The sequence below is a fragment of the Panthera leo genome, chromosome D1 (genome assembly GCF_018350215.1).
Source record: "Panthera leo isolate Ple1 chromosome D1, P.leo_Ple1_pat1.1, whole genome shotgun sequence".
Taxonomy (NCBI): Eukaryota; Metazoa; Chordata; class Mammalia; order Carnivora; family Felidae; genus Panthera; species Panthera leo.
Genome location: NC_056688.1, coordinates 109,931,744 through 109,954,183, shown reverse-complemented (window position 1 = coordinate 109,954,183; position 22,440 = coordinate 109,931,744). Strand labels below are relative to the sequence as shown.

The following is a 22,440-nucleotide window of genomic DNA, read 5'->3' as shown; positions in this document are numbered from 1 at the left end:
TATGATTGTTTTAGGAATTAGGCAGAGCTTTCCGAACTGATGTGCCACTCTTTGTGCTATGAAAAAAATGTCCAAGTGTCAATGTTAATATGCTGTAATTCATGGTTTTTTTACGTTTATTTGTTTATTTTGGAAGAGACCGAGCACAAGTGGGGGAGGAGCAGAGACAGAGAGGGAGACAGAGAGAATCCCAAGCAGACTCCGCACCACTTCCAGTGCAGAACCCGATGCGGGGCTCAAACTCACGAAACCCGGAGACCTGAGCGGAAACCACCAGTCACGCTTAACCAGCTGAGCCACCCAGGTGCCCCTATAATTTATGTTTTTAAAACAATACATAAATATATTTGATGACATAAGCATGGAACGTCTTTGGAGGGACTCAGAAGAAGCTGTAACAATGCTGCCTGTGAAGGATTGGAAAATAAGATCTAAAGGACACATATTTTTCATTGTATATCTTTTTTTTTTAACTTTTTTTGCCCCTTTAGCAATTTGTGTGAGGTGTGTGTGTGTGTGTGTGTGTGTGTGTGTTAAATCATTTGCATTCTTTTAAAGTAATCTCTATACCCAATGTGGGGCTCGAACTCACGACCCTGAGATCAAGATTATCAGTTGCTCTACCAACTGAGAGCCAGCCAGTTGTTCCTGTCCATAGAGTCTGGTCAGCCCCTAGCTCTGAGTTCATGATAGGACTCTCCATTCCCAGCCGCAGAGGCTGTAGGAAGGCAGGGCCTGGCCTTGGCTTCCTTCCTGACACTGTCACCCTACCTGCCCCTAACCCTGGCTTAGGACCGCTGAAAGGGCAGCCTGGGTGAGACGCATGGTTGGCTGGAGGACGACAGGCAGCCCCACTGCTCAGAAGGGTGGACCAGCGAGGTGGATCAAGAATCAGGCGAGCCTCTCTGGACCCCACCTGGGACCCTAGGCATGTCACCTACACACAGGTACACATGGTTCTTCCAGAGAGCATGTTGGGGGTGAATTCCGTCAATGTGTAGGTGACATGTATCATTAACATATCCAAGTGGGAAGGGGGCGCTTAGGGATTTCCTAGTCTAATCCCTTTGTTTTACAGAAAGAAACAGAGACTTGAAGCGAAGTGAGTTATAAGTGGCCAAGCCAGGGCTGGATCCCAAGTTTCTTGTCCCTTGGTACTCTAGGAGTAGAGTAGTGCTGGGGTCCCACTGGGGTCTAGGTGAGAAATGGCCTTAAAATGGGGCATGAGTTCTCAAGTGGTGCCAGCTCCTACCTCTGAGTCTGCTTTGAAGGAAGGAGTTGCATATCCACCCCCCCCCCCCAACCGAAGTAGTGTGTTTATGGGGCAGAGGATATGATCTTGGGAAGAGAAGACAGAAGTGACAAAGATGGAGTCACTTACTCTTTTTGAACAGTAAAGTGGAGCAAAAGGAACCTGGATGCAGAAGGGGGGGGCCCATCGAGGGTCCTTCTTCCTTGACAGGGAGGGACTGGCTTGGAAGATCAGGCTGTCTTGCATTGTAGCAAGAGGAAGATTCTTGGGGCCCACAGTGCGCTCGAGAACGATCATCAAGTGTCCAAACAGAGCCTTAGCTTCCGGAACAGGCTTGGTCCTGTCCAGATAGGCGTCGGCAGCTCCCACTTCCTCATGGGTAACTCGCTTCAGCTGTCCCAACAGAGCCAAGCACCTGCTGCCCAGCGTAGACTTGTCCCCCACCCCAACCTGCCTGACGGGCGCAGGGGCAGCTAACATTTACCCGGGCCCTGCCCTAGGAAGTGAGGGAGATAGCACTGGTCTCCCCTCTTCTCTTCCCCATTCCTCTTCCGGCCCCACCCCACCACTACCCTCCCACCCCGCCAGTCCTCCAAAACGGGGCCTGCCTCAAGACACCTGGTGGTTGCTATGAGGAGGCCGGAAGGGCTAAGAGAGGCCAAACTCCGTGTGTAACCAGAGAAGAATCAGACTTACAGGCACACAGCTTTATCATAAAAGTGAAAATAATATGAAAATGTTTTTTTTTTAAATTTCTAAGTACAAAGCCAGATACTATTAAGACTGTGAAAAACTGGCCAGAGGCCGTGAAGGACAAGAAGAAGACTTTCTTTGGCCTGGTGCCCTGTGACCCAGCGCACTGCTGTCGGGGAGTGACGTGGGGCGGGTGACAACAGCAGAAGACGGGCTGGTTGTGGAGTGCGGGAGGAAGGCCCCGTCGGCGGGACCGCTCTCTGCTCCTCAGAGCCTCCAGAACTGGGAACTGAGGTTACTCTTGGCCTTTAAGGGCCACCGGTTCTCTGGCCTAGCGGGCCCCAGGAGTGAAGAGGGGCAGGGGTGAGGCACACGGGAGTGGGTGAGGGAGGAAGCATGAGGCTTTCTGCACTGGGTTTATTCCCTGGCTGCAAGTGAGTGTTTCAGGCAGCAGCTGGGAATGAAGCAAGGTGCTCTGGCCCCCAAAGGCACTTTCAGTCTCTCTGTCACATCCCCGTTATAGAGAAGATCTTGAGCCCTTGGAAAGGTGGACACGTCTGAGACTTAAGGCCATAGGAGCTGAGGCTGTAGTGATGGAATCTCGGGGCCACTGGGGAGGAGCTAAAAGGAATGTGGACAAGCTGACAGGAATGAAGGGCGCTCGTCCCAGGAGCTGTGTTCAGGCGCCTCTATTTGTGTCTAGGGGGCCATGAGCATGTGTGAGGGCTCAAGCCTCGCCCTCCTCCCCACTGCCATCCACACTGGCCTGCCTCACCACCTTCCGGAGCCTGGATGTGGAGGAACGGCCGGCCTCTGCCTGCTCCTGCAAGGCCCGGGTCCGGCTGGCCACCAGGGCGGCGCTGTTGAGGGCGACCACAGACTGGTGGGACTTCAGGGCAGGCCAAGGCCCCTTGGGACCCGGCTCGCCTCCCTTGGCCTTTGAGAGCTGAGGGAAGGGCACCGGAGGGTCTTCTTCTGAAGACTCGTTTGAAGAAAACACCTAGAAGGGTCAGAGTGCAAGAAGAATCACTGAGAAGTCTTTCCAGGGCAGAGTTATTGAGCACAAAGCCTGGGGAGGGGTAGGTGCGGAATGTTAAGTGAATGTAGAAAATCTGAGCTACTCGTGGTCGTATTTCCATAGGAGGGAAGATAGCACCCCCGCCCCACTGCCCTGCTCCTTGGCCCCCACCGGTCTTCCTTCTGGCCCCAGAAGCCCTCCTGAGCTCCCCTGCACCTGCCGTATCCTTGAGACCCCCTCCTCCTCCTCTTGCCCCCCCTGCCTTTGTGCAGTCAGTCCTGAGAGCTGCAGGTGAAACACCTTCCGGGTACCGAGTGAAGACACTACCTTTAGGAACACCCACGCTCGCTCACCCATCAACCATCCATACCCAGTGCCACCTCCTCCAGGAAGCCTCTCCCAAATGTTCCCGCCCTCTGTAAGGAGCTCTCTTTCCTCAGGTCAGCCATCTTGGCCTCCAGTCCCGTGGTGGGTCTGGCTTCCTAAGGCAAAGGCTAGTCTCCGGTCTTCTGCTTGTGCCCTGCAGCACTTAGCACAGAGGATGCTCAACTGCCCAGCCCGTATTTGGTCACGTGAGTGCCATGACCCCTCTGTACCCCGTCCTCTGGTGGGTTCCCCTCAGATTTGGGAGGGGCCGCAGAGCATCTTCTCCACCTCATCTGGGGTTGGCAGTTGGGTGTCCAGCTCTCGGCCTGGGGAGGATGCTCGTGCCATGGCTGGACAGCCCTGCCCCTGAGGAAGCAAGTCCTTTCATCGGGCTGAGAGTTGTCTGCAGCCTTCACCCCGGGGCTGGCTCGGCTGAGAAGCCCACGCAGGTGCCTCCGGCCCCAAGGCTGCTCTGCAGCTCCCACGGAGGGCAGTGCTCACTGACCGCCCACGAGGTCTCCTCGGCTGCTCTGAGGGGACAGAAGTGAGCTGCCCAGGGAATGGTCCCCATGGGAAGTTGGGCCCCAGTCCTGGTCTCTCTCCTTCCTCCTGCCATCTGCCCCTCCTGCTTCTGTCCCCTGATGTGCCTCAGTCTGGGCTCCTTCCCTAGCTCCAGCCTCACCTCTGGCAGGTCACTGGCCCCTGAAATGCTTTCCAGCTCCGAGGAAGGCTCCAGGAGGCTGATGGACCTCATGACCCCTCGGAGGTTGATACGGGGCCGTGGCCCAGGCTCCTCTTTCAGGGCTGACTGGCTCTCCTCCAAACCCATAGCCTTCACCTCCCCACTGCCCCCTGGTTCCGGCGGAAGAGGTGGGAATGGTGTAGACGTCTCCGGGGCGAGGGGCTCCTCCGGGGAAGCCCCACCCACTTTCTGCTCCCAGATGTGGCTCTGCCGGCTGGAAAGAGGTGGGCCCTGGTCAGCTTTGAGCGACCCAGCAGCCACGCCCAGCGCCCACACCCACCTGCTCCCCGGCCCCCCGGCTTGTACCTGGCGGTCAAGATGCCCTGGTAGGTCTGCAGCTGGCGCAGAAAGCCAGGGTTGGGGCGGGCGATGGGCCGGAGCTCCTGCACGTGGCGCAGAGCCTGCTCCAGACTCCAGCCATACTGCTTCATGGCATAAGCTATCACCGTGGCAGCTGAGCGGCTGACGCCCATCTTGCAGTGGACTAGCACCCGAGTGCCCTGTGCTCTGCGGAGGCAGAACACGGTCAGCCCCTGGCCCTTCCCCGCCCCATCGCTGTGAGGGGCCCTGCGGTGTGGGAGAAGGACAGGGAGTGCTCCGCCCAGAGCAGGGGAGGGAGTCAAGACCCTGAGGGCCGGGAGAGGTCCTGAGCCAGAGGGAAGAGGCAAGGGGACCACTTGAAGCTGGGGCAGGCGGAGCCCCACCTCGCGGCCTCCACGAAGCCGTGCGTCTCCTTCCAGTGGGGTAGCAGCTGGGCTGACTCCTCATCCCAGAGGCGCACGTTGTGGTAGATGAAGCGATCGGGGTAGAAGTTGTCAATCTCGCGGGCCACGTTCAAGATGTGGCTGACCCTGTAGCGGAGGGTATGCGGCCCGGCTGACGTTGCCAGGGGCACCAGGCCCATTGGCCAGCAGACCCGGCCGACCCTGCTGGTTCTGTTTAGTCCTTGGTTCTGAGAGTCGGGTGGGGACGGTGCAGACGTGAGGGGAGAAGGTGGCCGTGACCCTGAGCGAATCATGCCGCCCCACCGGGGTTTGAGTTTCCCCCTCTGGTCCAGGTAGCTGCTGGGCTGACGGAAGCACTAAGCCCACTAGTCTCAGAAGTCAGTGGGAGGACAGCTTTGATCTAAGCTGAGACCGGGTGGATCTGCAGCAGCTGGGTGACGGTGACGGGGGCCACAGTAGGTTTCCCGGGAGCCCGTGGGGGACAAATGGCAGGAACCAAGGAGGGCAGGCAGCCAGCCCCCCTGCCTGTCTCTGTGAGACGCGGTCAGGTGGAGAGGGGCTTTTCTGCTTGGGAAAGGCCCTCAGGGCGCCCACCTCACTGCCGCCCCTCTTCTCTGTGTCACTGCGGCCTTCCATATGGGGCTTGCTTTACAGAGTGGGGAGGAAGCGGGCCAGGGGAGCTGCCAGCAGGCCCCCAAGACCTTGCAGGGGGGAGGGGGTCGGAGGCAGAGCTAGCAGCTGCTGGGGGGGGGGGGGATCTGGGGGTTTCTGGCCAGGTCGCCCCTTGGGGTGAGGCCAAGGGAAGGGGAAGACACAGGCTAGGTGGTCCTGAGGGGCCCGGAGCCCTACCTGTTCCTCTGTAGCTCCTCCAGGTTTGCCGCATTCCACTCTGAGCCCTGCGGAGGGACAGAAGCTTCACCCTCCGGCTCCCCCACCTGCGCGCCCTCACGCCCGCCCTCACCCTGCTGCTCACCAGGTAGAGGTGGGGGAAGATGCGGGAGGCGCGGTCCTGCTGGGCCATGAGCAGCAGCGTCTGGTTATCAATGAAGTCGCGGTACTGTTGGAGAGGACGGCCCAGGCGCAACTCCAGGGCCTGGCGGATCTGCAGGCGGAGCCAAAGGGGAGGAGAGGCTGGGGGGGCGGGTGCCTTGCAAGCGTCCTGATGCCCCGCCCTTCCCTCCGGGGCCTCAGAGGACAGCACCTGTCCATCTAGACAGAGGAGCTGAAGCCAGGCGCGGGGGACTGGCTCAGGACTGGGGGAAAGCTCTGCCCCCGTGGGAGGATTCTCCACCCCCACCCCCATCCCCCACCCCCCGGCCCGGGGCCCAGCTCTCTCCTGGCCCCCGCTCCTCCCCAGCACCAGCCCGGCTTTTATTATTTTTTTTGAGTAAGCTCTACACGCGACGTGGGGGCGTGAACTCATGACCCCGATGTCAAGAGTCGCATGCAGCACCGACTGAGCCAGACACGGAACCCCCCCGCCCCCCGGCCCACCTCTTTGGAAGTGACGCTCTCCAGGTCGCTGGTGTCCAGCACCTCCCACAGCTCAGCCCGGATCGCCTGCTCCATCTGCTCCTGCTCTGAGGGCCTGGGAGCCGAGCCGGTCAGTCCAAGAACCCCTTCCCAGCTCCGCCATGGCACCCTCCCCTCTCCTCCCCTGCCCGCACTGACCGGCCAGGCTCGGCGCTGGGAGGCCGCAGGGATTCCAGGTCGGCCATGGCCATCCACTCGTTGAGGCAGCTCTGGTCAGAGCTCAGTCTGTCCTGGTAGTATCCAGCCCAGGTAAGGGCACTACCCCCTGGCACAAGACCGCCGCCAAGAGCCGCCTCGCATGCCTGGTGCAACACCTGGAGTGTGGCCCTAGGACAGAGGATGGGCTGGGTCACACTCTCCTCCCTGCCGCCCCTCCCCAGACCCTCCGACCGGCTCTGAGAAGAGGAGGCCGGCCGGAGACCGGGCCGCCCTAACCCTTACCACATGGTCTGGATGGAGATGGGCTTGAAGATTCGGCTCTGCCCACCGGACGTCACACTGAAGCCCCTGAGGGAGACCAGGTGTGGGTAGAATCCAACTCCAGGCTCTGGGACAGAGCTCCTGAGAGGCCAACCTACTTGCCACCTCGTGAGGCTGGCCCTCAGAATATGTACACACACAGCATTTGGGCTTCAAAATGAGCCCCGTTTGCCACACCTGGGGTGGCCGAGGCCCAGAGAAGTTAGGTGACTTGCCTAGAGTCACACAGCAAATCCAAGATGGAGCTGAGTCGGCCCAGGCCCCAGATACCCAGCCTGCATTTCTTCCACTGCTCCCCACTGCCCAGTCACCCTATCCGGTCCGTCACCCTGCCGACCGCCCTCTCCCCTCTCTCCTCCCTCCAGTCGCCATCTCTTACCCGTCTCCATCTAGGTACACCTGGGTGTCACTCCAGAGAGGCAAGACCAGGCCCAGGGTGCAGCTCGGGGAGCTGGCAGGGGACAGAAGAAAAGCCATTGTTCCCCAGCATCTCACTTCTTTGCCCCCCTCCCTTCCTCTCCCTGCTCGCACCTGCTGTCGGGGAAATCCACTCCCAAGAGGACTGTCTCATCCTGGCTCTGATGTTCTCTTGTGGAAACTACCAGCAGGTAGCGGAGCCGAGGGGGCCGTGCCGCCTCCAGCTGGGCTGCCTGGGGAAGATGGGGAGGGGGAAGCCCAGGGTCACAGCGGCCCAAGAAGACCCTGCACCCCCCGCCCCCCCCCCCACCTGACATGCACGTGGGCCTAGAAGAGACCTGCTGCCTGCTTGCTCTGTGCCCATCCTCCTCTTCCCAGATTCCAGATTGGTAGTGATAACCCAGTGGCTGCCAACTTTGGGATTCCATGGTCCAACAGAATGTTAAGGAAGATTTTTCGTAAAGGGGGTATGTATGGAAAAAAGGGGAGAATGGGCCTAGCACCCATTGCCCATTTTCAATTTCTGCCCAGGAAAGAGGTTTAAAAAAACAAAACAAAAACCTTTCCCACTTGCCATTACCATCATTTGATTCAAGAAAGGTTTCTCATCAAAGAAATACTAAAGACAATCTCATAACAAAGGACAGTGCTTCCGTGGAATAAATTCAGCTTTCGGAAAGACTGCCTCCATTTTGTTTTTCCCATCTTGCTGCAGACAGTGAGATGCCCCACAGGCATCTGGGAACTGGTCCACCGGCTCCCACCTCTGCCCCACCCCGCCTGGCGCCCCTCCAGCTCAGCAGGCCCTCTGGAGCGCCCGGCCAGGCCTGAGGTGTGCGCACAACTCATGGGGTCAGGAAGGTCCTGTGCTGGTTGCACAGAACCCCACCTCCGTGTAATTCCCAGCTCTTGGACCTGATCGGGCCTTACAGGCTCATGCAGGGCAGACCCCCATCATTTCCCGTTCCTCCAGAGACCTGAAGACGTGATCGAGCCCTGTTTAAACAACTAGCTGAACCGGGAGGCTCATCAGGGTTTGGGGGATCCGTATTACTTGCCCTCGTACCACTGCTCCCCAGCAGACACACACGGTGGCTCCCTTCTACCCTCCCCCCCCCCCCCCCAAGAGCTGGCTCTCTCCCCTTCTCCGAGGGCTCAGCGGCCCCTCACCAGGCGGATGTCGTCCTGTGGCCTCAGCAGCTCCACCATGAGGTGCAGGTGCTGACTCTGCTCCTGCTTCTGGGGACTCTGGGGCCCCTGCCCATCGTCTGTCTGGTCGCTGTGGGGCCGTTCTTCCCCCGGGGGTCCCTCCACTGCCTCAGGGCCAGCGTCAGCTGCTTCTCCATTGTCCTCTCCGTCCTGCAGTCCCAGGACAGCCCCACGGAGCACTGCAAAGCTCTGCCTGGCGGGGCAGCAGGGAAACCACTTTGCGTCCGTCATCCCCCTCAAGGCAGACGTGCATCAGATTCACCCACCAGGCTTGTTAGAACAAGTGTTGGGCCCCGTCCCGGGGGAGTCAACAGGTCTGGGGTGGAGGCCTGAGAATGTGCATTTCTAAGGAGTTCCCAAGTGCTGAGGCCACCACATTTGGGGAACTACTGTCTTGGAGGCTGCCAAGCCCCCGAGCCACTTGTTTAAGTGGGGGGGGGGGGGGGGCAAGGGTTGCTCCCTTTCCCTTCCCCCCTGCCTATCTCAGGAGATGCTGTAAACTTGGTGGGGACCCAGGAGCCCTTGGGCCCTGCCGTCCCATCCCTGCCCTTTGGCTTGTGACTACTGACCCGAGCCAAGGTCCAGAATAGTGGTGGAGGAGCCCCGACTGACCGGGAGGAAGATAAAAGCAAAGGCAGCCCGGTCAGCACTGCAAGCCCACTGTGCCCACCAGCAACATTGCCCCACATATGCAGTAGTTGGTTCGGGCCGAGTCCTCCAGTAGGGCAGGGGCCAGGCCTGGCAGCTGGAGGTAGTTGTCTCTGTCCGGGAGAGGTGCTCACCTTCGCTGGAGCCGGCTTCTCCGCTTGGATGCCTGGTCCTGCTGAGAAAGCAGCCCCCGGGGCAGAGTGAGGTGGGGGGTGGCAAGGACTCTCCTCTCTGCTATCAAGGCTGTGGGGGTGGGGGGGTGGGGGTGGGATCGCCCCACCCCCCCAACCGGAGACTGGAACCAGGAAAGATGTCAGATCCCTTCCCACCCCGGTCCACTCCCCACCTGGAGGCACCGCGGGGGAGCCTGGGCAAAGGTCCAGGTAGGGCAGCTGGGGTGAGTGGGTGGGGGTGCTGGAGGTGTCCAAGGGGTTGGCCCAGATCTGGGCCTGGAAGAGGGTAGGGCCTCCGCAGGCTGGGCTGGTGTTCGGGGCTCCGGATCTTGCCTTGGTCTAAGTTCTTGGGAGCCTCCAGACCCCCTCCCAGTCCCCTCCAGCGAGACACTTAGGGTCCCTCTTCCCACACCCCCAGCCTCAAGGGGAGGCTGGCAGTGGGCAGGACGCGCTCCCCGGGGCCCAGCTGGCAGCCAACTGCGTGGGCCGGAGCACGGCAAAGCCAGACTTACCGTGGGCCCTACAGGCGTGGAGTGGCCGCTGGCCGGAGGGGAGCGGCTCACTGTGACCAGGGCCATGGGGCCAGGCCGGGCACACCTGGGCCCGTCCGGGTACGGTGCCCTACCACGGCCCCTCGGACAGTCCCTGCCCCGCAGGACCAGGAAGGAGAGACCGGAGCCACCAGGGCCTGGCACCTCCTCGGGGGCGGCCCTTAAAGGGCCAGACGCGCGTCCAGCCCGCGTCCAACCCGGTCTGCGGAGCCAGCACCGAGCAGCCGCCGCCCCTCCCTTTGCGTCTCCTCGGTTCGGCCGCCTCGCCCCCGCCCCCCCAGCACTTTGGAGGCGGGCCCGGGGCGGGGCGCAGGTGCGGAGCGCGGCGACTGGGAGGGAAGTGGTCAGAGGTCCGGCAACTTGCAGTCTTCGTTCCGGGGTTCCGGGGTTCGGTCCCTCCTTCTTGGAGGCGCCCCTGCCCCTGCCCCTGCCCTCCTGGCTCCGCCCACCTAGGTCACCTGAGTTCTGCTTTGGGCTTCAACCGTTCAGTTACCCAGATTGGCACCTAGGGAGGCAGGACTGGGGACACAGGTCTCAGAGAGGATCAGACATAGTAGGTCTTAAGTTGGAGGGCACCCCAAAATTATTTCTTCTTGCTGACTGGCCCTCCTGCTTCCACTCTCTGCACAATCATTGGGAGACATGCAGAGCTTGGGGGGAAACCAGGCAGAACTTAGAACTAACCCATCGCAGGATCACAGGCCATCCTCAGGGCCACCTTGGAGGTGAGCAGGGCAGAGTTGAGCAGGCTCACACTGCAGCCTGGGAAGGGACTTGTCCAAAGTCACTCGGATAGAACATGCTCGGATAGAACAGGCAGGAACCCAGGCCTGGGGTACAGGGGGCTCCTCCCAGTTGGTTGGGAATAGTCTGGAGGCCCAGCCTTTCCCCTCCTTGATAGGAGCAGGGGTGGGTTCTGGGAAAGCCTGAGTAAGTGGCAGGAGGAACCTGGGTCCCCAATAGGTGGAACAAGACTACAGGGAGCGGATGTTTGTGAGGCACATACTCTGTAAGGGACTTGACCGTATGTTGGTTTGTTGGTTCACTTCACCCTCCCAACAGCCCTGGGGGCTGGGAGGTGGTCTCATTTTACAGCTGGGGAAACAGGCTCAGAGAAGCTAAGGGGGCCGCAGCCAGGATTCAAACCCAGGTCTGAGGCCACTGCCCACAGTATCTCCCCTCGATGTCGCCTCCCATGCTTTGTCATCCCATTGAGCAGAACAGGCCTGCTGCTGAAAGTCTCTTTATTTCCACCTTGGTCTCCAATGCAAGCCCATCCCCAGGGCTCCGGGCCGGCAGCTTAGCAGCAGAGAGTTTATAAATAAATAAGTTACAAAAGCAGGTGGGGGAGCAGACCAGACAACCCTCCCAGGGACTGGGTACTCGGTGCTCAGTGCTCCGTGAGTGAGAGCCGCAGGATCCTCTGTAAGTCTTCCTCCTCCTGCTGCCCCCGCCGTTCCCGCTCCTCCTGCTCCCTCGAAGACAACTCCAGGGCCAGGCGAAGCTGCTCCTCAAAGCTTGGGGGGGCCGGGGCCGGGGGTGTCCTGTGAGGGGACTCTGGGCCATTGGGCTCTGTGGACATCCGCAGGCTCTCTTGGAGGGCCCTTCCAGGCAAGGCGTGAGAGGGGAGAATAGACCAGTGAGCGCTAAGGCTGGGGAAGAAGGCCAAGTGTTGGGACATAGCTATGGAGGACAAGGTGGCTGGGACCTGGGAGACCGCAGAGAAGAGACGAGGCAGGGGACCCTGTGTCTCCCATCCTCATGCTGCCTTTGATGGCAGGCCACGTTGCTTCTGGAGGGTGGCCCCGGAGAGGGCATGGGGTCCTGGGACCAGCACCTCCCCGCCACCCACCGCCACCAGCCAAGGACCCCCTGGCTGGCAGGCTCCTTGGGGCAGGGCAGGCCGAGATACCGTCCCAGTAGGTGCTAGCGGGCCTCACCGCTCCAGCTGAAGCTGCTCCTCGTAGGCGGCGGCTTGGGGAGGAGGGTGGGCACCGGGCCGGGTGTTGGTCAGGGCCTCCCAGACAGTCACCTGCAGCAGACAGAGCCCGGAGCTGTCACCTCTGGCGCCCCTGCCCACCCCCAGGGTCTGGCCGCTGCCCGCGTCCCACCTGCTCCGCCTCCGCGCCCGCCTCAAGCAGGCTCTGCCTGATGGCGAACTGGAGCAGGGCGTCGTCCTCGTCGCGAAGGGGCTCGCTGCGCTCCGTGCCCAGCACGCTGTACCCCTCGGGCACCTCAAACACGGCGGGGTCCACCTCACACGGGAAAGGGCTCCCTGCGCAGAAGGGCAGCACTCAGCCCCGGGGCTCAGAGACCAGCGAGCAGCACCGCCGGCCCCCCTCGCCCGCGGCGGTACCTGAAGCTGTGACGGCAGAGCCAGAGCTGGGGGCCGGCACCCACACCGAGCTCAGGGGCTCGTCACAGCCACACAGGTTGCTGAAGGTGATGCGGGCGTTGAGCACGTGGAAAAGGGGGATCTCTGCGAGGAGACAGCCGAGCCTGAGCCAGAGGCCGGCACCCCCCGGGAGCTGCCCCAGACCCCCGGCTGCCCCAGACCGCCCCTCACCAATCTTGACCGGGAAGCCGGGGGGCAGGCGCAGGGTGATGAAGTCACGCAGCTTGGCAAAGTGAGCGTTGCTGATAGCCATCAGGTCAATGATGGGCGTCACCTGGTCACCCAGGGACAGTGGGTGCTCCTCGCTCAGCCACAGTGTTGCCTTGAACCTGCACAGGACGTGAGTCAAGGAACTCCGGATGGCCCCTCTGCTAAGACCCACCCACTCTGGACACCTGCCTTGACTCACACCCTCTGCCGGGCCTGAGGTGCCCTCTCGTCTGCTCAGCTGCCCCCGCCTGCCTGCCCCAGGAGCTTCTGTCCTTTGGCCCTACCGCCCGAGCTGCGCCCAGACCCTGGGCCCAGGCTGGGGCCTATGGCAGCTTGAGCCAGCTCAACTCATCTGGATGGAGAGGGCAGGGCCGGGCTGCTGGCTTCAATCATGGCCTTGTCCACAGCCGGGTCCTCCTCTCCAGCCCACAGCTGGCCAGCACCTCACACTTTGCCACACTTTTGGGTCCAGCGAAGCCCAGAGGTCAGGACGACCAGGGTTCGAATCCAGCACTCGGTGGCTAAGTCTGCCTGTGGTTCATAGGGCAGTGCTGGGCTCACCGCAAGTTCTACGTCATGGCTCATGAGATCCTCTTAGCACCCTTGTGGGCAGGTGGCTAAGTGTGACTAGTATTTTACTGAGGAAGAGAACAGACTCTCGGAGGAGAAGACGTTTCCTGGGGCCACAAAGCCGGGAGACATAGAGCTGTGAGCCCTTCCCCTCGGCCACAAGCTGGCCTCCAGGAGGTGCTCATTCAGTTGAACAGAAAACCATAAATGGGTGGTGCTGCTCATTCACTCATTCATTCACTCACTCACTCACGCACTCACTCACTCACTCACTCACTCACTCACCAAAGAAGAGTAACCAATCCTCTGGTCCAAGCCCTCTGCCAACAACCATGGTTAAGACAGACCTGGCTCCTACCCCCAAGGAGGAGAGTCTAGAAGGAAGCTGGCTGGATGAGTGGGTCCCCCACTCTGGTGGGCCCCGTGTGTGACAGGAGTCTACAAGGGGGTCGGGGGACCAGGCGGCATCCGTGTCCCTGAGGGAGGTCCCCAAGCCAGCCCCACGACCTCACCTCTGCACTTTGCTGGACATCTCAATGGGGCGGCCGATGTTCCTGGACTCCAGGCTGAAGTTGGGGTCGAAGTATTCACTGGGGGAAATGGCTGTGGGGTTGGTGGGGCTGGCGGCCTGCTGCACAGGAGCCTGGGAGGGTCCCAGGACCGGGCTTAGTGCTCAGGAGGGTGGCTGCCTGGCCCTGCGTCACGGCCCCCTGCCCGTGGCCCCCAGCCCCCTGGGCCCGGCTCACCCCGCTGTGAGAGGAGTGCTGCTGGGCCATCCCGAGGAAGGACTGGAATGGAGTCTTCCCTCCTGAAAAGGGGTGGGAGCCCGTGAGGAGACTTTGGGCCACTGCCCCCCGACTGCCCCCACCCACCGTCCACCCTGGGAGCCTCTGTCGGGTGGGAGACTGAGCACACGGGAACGGGGAGGCCTCCCAGCTCATGCCGGACGCTGCGGCCCTGGCCCCGGAGCAGGGTGACCCCGGCATATGGTGTGACTGGGCCACAGGCAGGCGCACCTGGGTTTACCTTTGCTCCTCGACTTGTCCTGATCAGAGAGGTGCTCCGTGCGAGTGCGTGTCACCAGCTCCACGTTGGTGGCACTGTATACCTGGGGAGCAGGGGGGACACAGGCAGAGCTGAGGGCTCAGAGCCTGTCCCCCACACTCAGCCTCACCGGTACAGAACCCAAGCCCTCCTCTCCGCCGGGACAGACAGGACCTCGCCCCCCACAGTGGAGGAGGTGGCAGGGTCTGAACCATGGGGACTCAGTAACGAAGGGAAAATGCTCATTTTATCTCGGTAACCTGGGTCGGGGCTGGTGCCGGGGTGATCCCTATGTGCTCGGCAGGGCCTGGGCACTCGGGCCCCACTGAGTTCCCATCGCCGCACAGGGCCTCCAGAGCCCGTGGGCTACTCTGTCTCTCTTCCACATGGGTGGACATGGAGAAGGGGTGGGGTTCCTGGGCCTTGTCTCCTACCCCAGCCCCCACCACTAGCCTCTCCTGCCTTGGCCTCGTAGCCGCTAACGGTTTCCATCTTCTCAGACCGCCAGCCCCAGATACCACATTTGTTCCTGAAACAGACCAAACAGGAGCTCATGAGGACCCGTGCCCCTCAACTTAGCCAAAGCCTTCCCTTCCAAAGACCCCTTCCAATTAGCCTTCCCACTGTGAAACACGCAAGGGCCTTGATGAGGATGCCTGGACGGCTGGCGACCATCAAACAAGGACTGGGGACTAAAAAGTACTGAGGGATTATCATTGATTTTGTTAGGTGTGATGACAGTGTTGGGGCCGGTTTTAAAAAACATCCTCTGTTAGAGTCGTGTGCAGAAGCATTTACTGTGAAAATGATAGGACACCTGGGATGTGCTTTAAAATAATCCAGGGTAGGGGCGCCTGGGTGGCTCGGTCGGTTGAGCGTCCGACTTCGGCTCAGGTCATGATCTCACGGTTTGTGGGTTTGAGCCCTGCGTCGGGCCCTGTGCTGACAGCTGAGCCTGGAGCCTGTTTCAGATTCTGTGTCTCCCTCTCTCTCTGCCCCCCCCCCACTCGCACTCTGTCTCCCTCTGTCTCAAAAATAAACATTAAAAATTTTTTTAAAAAATAAATAAATGAAATAAAATAATCCCAGGTGGCTCAGTCGGTTAAGTGTCCGACTTCAGCTCAGGTCATGATCTCAGGTTCACAGGTTCAAGCCCCACATCGGGCTCTGAACTGACATCTCAGAACCCGAAGCCTGCTTCAGATTCTTGCCTCTCTCTCTCTCTCTAACAAAAATAAATAAATAAACATTAAAATAAAATAAAATAAAATAAAACAAAGCAAAACAAAATAAAATAATCTGGGGTAAAAAGGAAAAAAGCAAGAATAGATTCAACAAGATAGGCAGAATGTTGGTAAGTGTTGAAGTGGGGTGATGGGAACTTTCTAACTATTCTCTCTCCTCTCATACGTACATGTTTGAAATTTGCCATAATACAAAATGAAAAATAAAAGTACGACAACAACAATAATTGCAACACATCAACAGACATCCATTTCAATAATGGACAGGACAAGCAGACAAAAGATCAACAAGGAAACAGAAGACTTGAACAACCCTATAAGCCAGACTTAACACACTTCCCTCGAACACTCCACCCAACCACAACAGAACACATTTTCTTCTCAGGTGCACGTGGAACATTTTTCAGGGTGCATTATATGCAAGGCCATAAAAGAAGCTTCAGTAAAACTGAAAGGAGAAAAATCCTATAAAGTATGTTCCCCAACCACTAGGGGATGAAATAAGAAATCAATAACAGAGTAAAGATTTGGGAAACTCACAAATGTGTGGAAAGTAAACAGCACACTCCTAAAAAACCCAAAGGATTGATGAACAGATCAAAAGAGAAATCAGAAAATGCTCTGAAATAAATGGAAAGAAAGATTCGATACATCAAAACTTATGGGACGCAGCTGAAGCAGTGCTTAGAGGGAAATTTACAGCTGTAAATGACAAGAAAAAAGTAAAGACCTAAGTAAGTGGGAAATGATCACATGTCCTTGGTAGGGGGCACCCAACATTGTTAAGATGGCAGTACTCTGCAAGCTGAGTTACAGATTCAGCGCAAACCCTATCAGAATCCCACCTGGCTTCTTTGTAGAAATTGACAGACTGAATCTGGAATTCAGGTGAAATTGCAAGGGACCCAGAAGACCCAAAATAATCGTGAGAAAGAAGAACAAAGTCAAAAGACACACACTTCCCAATTTCAAAACTTACTACGAGGCAGCGCTTAATTAAGGCAGTGTGGCACCAGCACAAGGACCGACAGAAATCAACAGAATGGAATGAAGAGTCAATTGATTTTCCACAGGCGTGCCAAGACCATTCAATGGGGAAAGAACAGTCTCTTGAACACACGGTGCTGGGACAAGTGGATCGTCACCTCTAAAAGAATGAAGTCGGACCCTTACCACCCACAAATATGAATTCAAAATGGGTCAGAAGTAAGAACTAAAAAGTATACGGGGCGCCTGGGTGGCTCAGTCGGTTAAGCGTCCGACTTCGGCTCAGGTCATGATCTCACGGTCCGTGAGTTCGAGCCCCGCATCGGGCTCTGGGCTGACGGCTCGGAGCCTGGAGCCTGCTTCGGATTCTGTGACTCCCTCTCTCTCTGACCCTCCCCGTTCATGCTCTGTCTCTCTCTGTCTCAAAAATAAATAAACGTTAAAAAAAAAAAAAGTATAAAACTTTCAGAAGAAAACACGGGAAAATCTTTGTGACTTTGGATTTGACAAAGTCAAATATCGGTAGATGTGTGATGGTAGAAGCACAGGTGACAAAGGAAACAACAGATGCATCGGATCTCGTGAAAATTAAAAACCTGTGCTTGAAAGGACACCATCAAGACATGTGAAAAGTCAGCCCATAAGATGGGAGGAAATATTTGTAAATCATGTACCTGATGAGGGATGTACATCTGGAGTATGTAAACAACTCTTGCAACTCAATGATAAAAAGATAACCCAATTGTTGGGGCACCTAGGTGGCTCAACTGGTTAAGCATCTGACTCTTGATTTCAGCTCAGGTCATGATCTCACATTCGTGAGTTTGAGCCCTGCGTCGGGCTCTGCGCTGACAGTGCAGAGCCTGCTTGGGATTCTCTCTCCCTCCCTCCTTCCCTCCGTCTCTACCCCTCCCCTGCTCGTGCTCTCTCTCTCTCCTCTCTCTCAAAATAAACATATATATATATATATATACACATATATATATATATATGTGTATATATATATATATGTATTTTTTTTTTAGAAAGATAACCCAATTGTTTAAATGCGCAAAGGATCTGAACAGACACTTCTCCAAAGAAGATATACAGATGGCTAATAAGCACATGAAAAGGTGCTCAGTATCACTAATCGTTAAGGAAATGCAAATCAAAGCCACAATGAGATACCACTTCTCACATCCACCACCACGGTGGTTATAATCCAAAAATAAATAAACGAACATCAAGTGTTGGTGAGGACGTGAAGAAACCAGAACCCTCATACACGGGGTGTGTGTGTGTGTGTGTGTGTGTGTGTGTGTGTGTGTGTGTAAAATGCTGCAGCCCCCTCGGTAAAGGGTCTGGCAGTTCCACAAACAGTTAAACATCCAGTTACCATGTGACCCAGCAATTCCACTCCGAGGTATACACCGGAGAGAAATAAAAGCTTATGTCCACACAAAAACTCGTGTACTGATGTTTCCAGGAGCATTATTCATAAGAGGCAAAAGACGGAAGCAATCCTACTGTCTGTCAGTAGATGAATCCATAAACGAAATGTGGCATAGCCATACGATGGACAGCCGTAGAAGGAATGAAGTGGTCACACGCTACAACCTGGATGAACTTGGAAAACACTCTGCTCGGTGAACGAAGTCACAAAAGACGCCCTAGTGTAGGATTCCATGCATCTGAAAGTCCAGGATAAGCAAATCTGCAGGGACGGTCAATCACTGGCTGCCCAGCGCTGAGGAGGTCGGGGGCTCCAGGCACTGGAGTTGGTAGCTAAAGAATTTCTTTTTGGGGTGAGAACAATGTTCTAAAGTCAACTGTGGGGATAGCTGCCTATCTGTGAACACACTAAAAACCGCTGCGCTGTATGGTGTATAAAACTGTATTCCAATTAAGCCGTTTGCCTGTCTGTTTTTTAAGGTAGTCCTGAAGTCTGTTCCTGGAACTGGGACATACGTCGTCAGCGAGAACAGCCGGGCCGGTAGGGTCAGATTCCTCAGCTACTACCCACAAAGGACTCTGGCCCAGAAACAGCCATCCTACTGAGAAACCAACACTGGGGCACACCGCGCCCTGAGCCACAGCCTAAACCCTTGTTGTTATGGGAAAACACGTGAGGCCAGAAGTGAAGGCGCTGGGGACCCCGACCCAGCCTCCTCTGCCCACGGACAGCCATGCAGGGCCCCGAAGGTTGCCACAGGGGGTCTGAGCGAGCCGCTGGGCCCGCGGCGACCCCCGCCCCCATCTGAGCAGCCTCTGTGGGTGGCCCAGCCTCCCAGAGGCCCGAGCCGGGAGCCTCAAGGGCACCACCTACGGTGCGGCCGGGCTCCAACTGACCTCTCGAAGGCCACATTTCGAGTGTCCAGGTGGGTGGAGACGATAGGAGAGGTGAGACGGCTGGCCACGTGCTCTTCAGTGGGCCGCATGGCGGCCAGCAGCGCTTCCGGCTCGTGCAGGGCGAGCCCCAGCGTCTCGGTGTGCACCACCTGCCGGTCGTGGTCCACTTCCATCACCAAGGCTCCCGCCTCTGCCAGCCGGAACGGGTGTGTGAGGGGGACACGTCAGTGCTGGGCCGCAGACAGTGGGGAAAGGGCCGCCACAGTGCCCTCAGCCACCTGCTGCTAAGTGGGTGAGGCCCCAGCCCCCGGGTCCCCTCCGCCCTCAACCTCTGTTTCTACACCTGGGAAGCAGAGAAGAAGGGCACTGTCCTCACGAGCCACGGGAGAACCTGGGCTGCTCTGGCCTGCCGCGTGCCCGCGGTGAGTCCCCCACAGCTCACCCTGGCCCTTGAAGATAAAGCTCCGCCGGCCGCGCTGCCAGGTCATGTGCTCAAAGCCCAGGAGACTGGTGTCCACCCGCAGGCTCTCGCCCCGCTTCCACACTCGGTACACGTCACTCGGGCACATCTTGGACACGAGGGGCACTGCAGGGGGTGTGGAGGTCACCAGGGTTCTTTCCCAAATCGCCCCTCCCCGGCCCCCGGGAAGCCAAGAGGTCCTCACTCACCCCAGCTGGTGAACTCCCACTTCATTTCCACGTAGAAATCGGGGGCCTGAGATAGACCAGAGCACCTGTCAGGGTGTGCCTGGTGCCGGGGACCAGCGGGCCTGGGGGGCTCCTTGTCTATAGCCCCTTCTGGGAGCCCAGCCCCTCAGCAAGTCTTAAAGTGCTGCTATGTCCCAGATATGCCCCCACCACAACCAAACCCCACCCAGCAAAGGGTGGGCTAAGTGGGGCCCTAAAAAGGTCTTGGAATAATCAGATGGTAAGTATCTGGGACCTGGAGGTCAGTCTCCACCTGGCCACTAGCCTGCTGAGGGGCCCTGGGGGAACTTCTGCTCCCCCTGGGTCCCAGAGTCCTCATCACTGATCTGGGCCTGCCCCTGGGGTGGGGGCCACGAGGTAGGGTGCCCTCCCAGCCAGGCTTCTTCATGCTTGAGGAGGGCGGACAGGTACTCCGGGGTACCAGGCCACACCCGCTGGTCAGATGAAACTCTCCCTCTAGGAAATATGCATTCACCAGGAGGCCCACATCTAAAGCTCTGCAGAGACTTCTGGTATGAGGGACCAGGGATGTCGTTGGCCACGGCTTTCCTCCCACAGGGCCTGATGTCACCCATGTGGGCCTGGACTCCTGTCTTTCCTACACAACCCCGGGCTGCAGTCCAGAGAGAGGGATGTCGTCTACAGCGTTGGGAAAACAGGCTGCACAGACCGAGTAGGTGACCCGAGGGACCCCCGTGTAGTCGTCACGGCCCCTTGACGTGGCACCCTACCCCTCCCTACCGGCCACACCTGTGCACCCTGCTGTACCTGGCGGAGCTTGCTGAGCAATTCTGGAATGCCAGCCAGCCTCTGTGTGGCCCTCTGGTAGTCCCGGTACTGGAGCACCAGCTGCACCATCTCCGGGTCCCCGGTGCTGACCGCCTCCTGCAGGACTAGGGGCACCGGGCTGCTGGGGGGGAGCTCACCAACGGCCCCAGGCCTGACCGCTCGCTGCCGCACCAACCCCACTGCCAGCCTCGGGGGAGCCCCTCTGCCCTCTGTAGTACCTGCCCAGCCCTGGCAGCTCTCTTTGCCCACATTGGCATTGTGTCGAAGGAGCACTCTCACGGACTCCAGGTTCCCCAGGGACACAGCCAGCTCCAGGGGAGTGCGCCCCCGGGGGTCCTCCTGTTCAATGTCGTGCTGGGAGAGATGGGACACTCAGCACAGGGCAAGTAAGGAGAAGCAAGAAGGCCACTAGGCTGAACCTGGTTGGGAGTCATTGTGGGAAATAAAGATAGCAGACAGACCATGGAAATGGCAGAGGATGGCCTGCGTGTCCTAATAGGAAGGGGGAGGGGGCAGGTGGGAAGAGCCTGGGGGCCAGAACCAGGCTGCTGGCTCTCGGCCTGGCTCAGGGGTGATGTGGCGCGAAGTCGGGGGCTGGATGCAATGTGAAGCGGGGAGACGGGCTGGGCAAGGCCCAGCGCTGGAAGCGGAGGCCAGTGGCTCAAGCGAGAGGGGCAGGTGACCCGGGCTTCGGATCAGGCCTGGCGGCCTCCAGGACGGAGACCTGGCTTTGGGTGGGCGGCCCGGAGGACGGCCCGGGTGCCCGGTGGGCCTCACCTGGCGGCTGTGGAGCGCGGCCTCCAGTTCGCGGTGCCGGTTCGCCCAGACGAGCCGGTGCAGCGGGAAGGTGGGGCCCGGGCCGGCCATGCTGGGCTTCAGCACCGCATCCCGGGAGGGAGGGCGGGCGCGGCGGGGGCGGCCCAGCCCCGCCTCGGCTTCGGGCCTGGCGCGGCCCCCTCGCCTCCAGTCCGCGCCGCGCGGAGTTGCGCCCACCGCAGCCCCCGCGCCCCGCGGCTGTAGCGGCAGCGGCGGCTACGGCGCTGGCGGCGTGGAGGGCGGGCCGCGCGGGCGGGGCTCGCTGGGGCGGGGCGGGGCGTCGGGCCGCGCGACCCCTTGCCTCCCGCAGCCATGGCGACGGCAGCCGGGCCCGCGCGCGCGGGGGGCCGGCGGGAGGGGGGGGGCGCTGCCCAGTCGCCTTGGCAGCCGCGCGCGCCGGGGAAGGAGCCGGGGCCCGCGTCTGCGGGACCCTGGCCTCAGCCGGGCCTGGGTCTGCGAGGGGCGGGCTGGCGGGCTGGCGGGCTGGGCCTGACTACGGCTCCGCCCTCAGCCTGCAGGGGGCGCCCCAGGTCCAGCTCAGACCCGGGTTGCGGGTCCGGAAAAGGAAGGAGGGAGTCCGGGGGCGGGGCGGTTCAATCAGGGGCGGAGCTTGGGCCCCCGGGACGTGCGCACGCATGTGCGCGTGCGTGCTCAGCGGGCAGTGGTCCTTCTGTCCTTGGGTTATCTGCGTTTCTCCCGCTGCCGTCCGCCGGTTCCCGGGTTTTCCTACCCGCCGCGGGTACCGACTATGCCTGTAAGGGCGGGTGAGCTGGGGGAGCCTGGCTCCCTTTGCCGTCGCCTCCGAGATGTCCCTAACTGCTGGCCAGCTTAGCGTAAAGCACCTTCCCCAGGGACCTAGGCCAGTGTTTAGTGGTCGCCACACCATGGGCTGGGCCCAGCCATGCGGGGAGACGCCCCGCGGGGGCACCGCAGTCAGGGATGAGAGTACTGGGGAGTGGGGGCAGTGGGCCTGGCTGGAGTCAGACCTCTCCTGGTGGACTGCCCACCGTAAATGGCTGCCTTCACCCACCGCACAGATCCCTTTTGCAGAGGCTGCACTTTGCTGCCAGTGTCAGGAAAGGAAGGAGAGTTTCGAAATCAGGGCCGGTCCCTCAACCCACACCGGAACTAGGGTGCAGGCCTCAGCTAGCTGCCTGAACTCTGGCACTGTTACCCTAGACTTAGGCTGGGATCTGGTGTTGGTGGATGGTGAGGCAGCCGCCAGGCTTGGCCAAGGCTGATCCTCTGGTCTCAGTCTCCCGGTTTGTAAAATGACTGACTACGTATTTTAACCTAGAAGTTTGAGCTGAATCTCTGGGCTGGGAGGGTCAGGTTGCCATTTTCACCCTGCCCTCTCACTGGGGCCAGGTGGCTCCTGTGCTATCTGGGATCACTTGGCCACCCCACCCTGTGGTATTGTCGGGTCACTGTGATGTCCTTGCTTCTCTAGCAGTTCAAAGGCGTCTGAAGGTCCGGAACTCTACATCAGGCCCTGCTGGCCACCCCGCTGCAGCCCTCTCTCACCTCCACTTTTTTTGA

The 22,440-nt window shown here is 59.3% G+C and overlaps 2 protein-coding genes across 5 annotated transcripts; both read right to left on the bottom strand.

Annotated features, from left to right (window-relative positions):
- Positions 1-2,647: 2,647 nt before the first annotated feature.
- Positions 2,648-10,056, bottom strand: SSH3 (slingshot protein phosphatase 3). Of its 4 annotated transcripts, XM_042905875.1 has the most exons (15): positions 9,769-10,056; positions 9,218-9,258; positions 8,397-8,628; positions 7,341-7,459; positions 7,189-7,260; positions 6,771-6,836; positions 6,468-6,656; positions 6,291-6,384; positions 5,770-5,898; positions 5,646-5,692; positions 4,776-4,922; positions 4,378-4,578; positions 4,012-4,285; positions 3,560-3,695; positions 2,868-2,945 (listed from the first exon to the last, which is right to left on the bottom strand). In XM_042905875.1, the coding sequence occupies exons 1-14, from the start codon at positions 9,832-9,834 to the stop codon at positions 3,582-3,584; spliced, it is 1,791 nt and encodes a 596-aa protein (XP_042761809.1). In that variant the 5' UTR covers positions 9,835-10,056; the 3' UTR covers positions 2,868-2,945; positions 3,560-3,581. The 4 variants fall into 4 exon arrangements, with proteins under 4 accessions (XP_042761807.1, XP_042761808.1, XP_042761809.1 ...); XM_042905873.1 differs by lacking the exon at positions 3,560-3,695 and having other exon boundaries at positions 2,648-2,945; XM_042905874.1 differs by lacking the exon at positions 3,560-3,695 and having other exon boundaries at positions 2,648-2,945; positions 9,218-9,255.
- A 986-nt stretch (positions 10,057-11,042) lies between these two features.
- ANKRD13D (ankyrin repeat domain 13D) lies at positions 11,043-21,038 on the bottom strand. Its single transcript, XM_042906287.1, has 15 exons — positions 20,863-21,038; positions 20,304-20,439; positions 20,065-20,189; positions 19,258-19,303; positions 19,031-19,174; positions 18,589-18,778; positions 14,489-14,555; positions 14,009-14,090; positions 13,729-13,790; positions 13,495-13,625; positions 12,374-12,531; positions 12,164-12,286; positions 11,919-12,082; positions 11,748-11,839; positions 11,043-11,411 (listed from the first exon to the last, which is right to left on the bottom strand). The coding sequence occupies exons 1-15, from the start codon at positions 20,950-20,952 to the stop codon at positions 11,198-11,200; spliced, it is 1,824 nt and encodes a 607-aa protein (XP_042762221.1). The 5' UTR covers positions 20,953-21,038; the 3' UTR covers positions 11,043-11,197.
- Between the last annotated feature and the right edge of the window lie 1,402 nt (positions 21,039-22,440).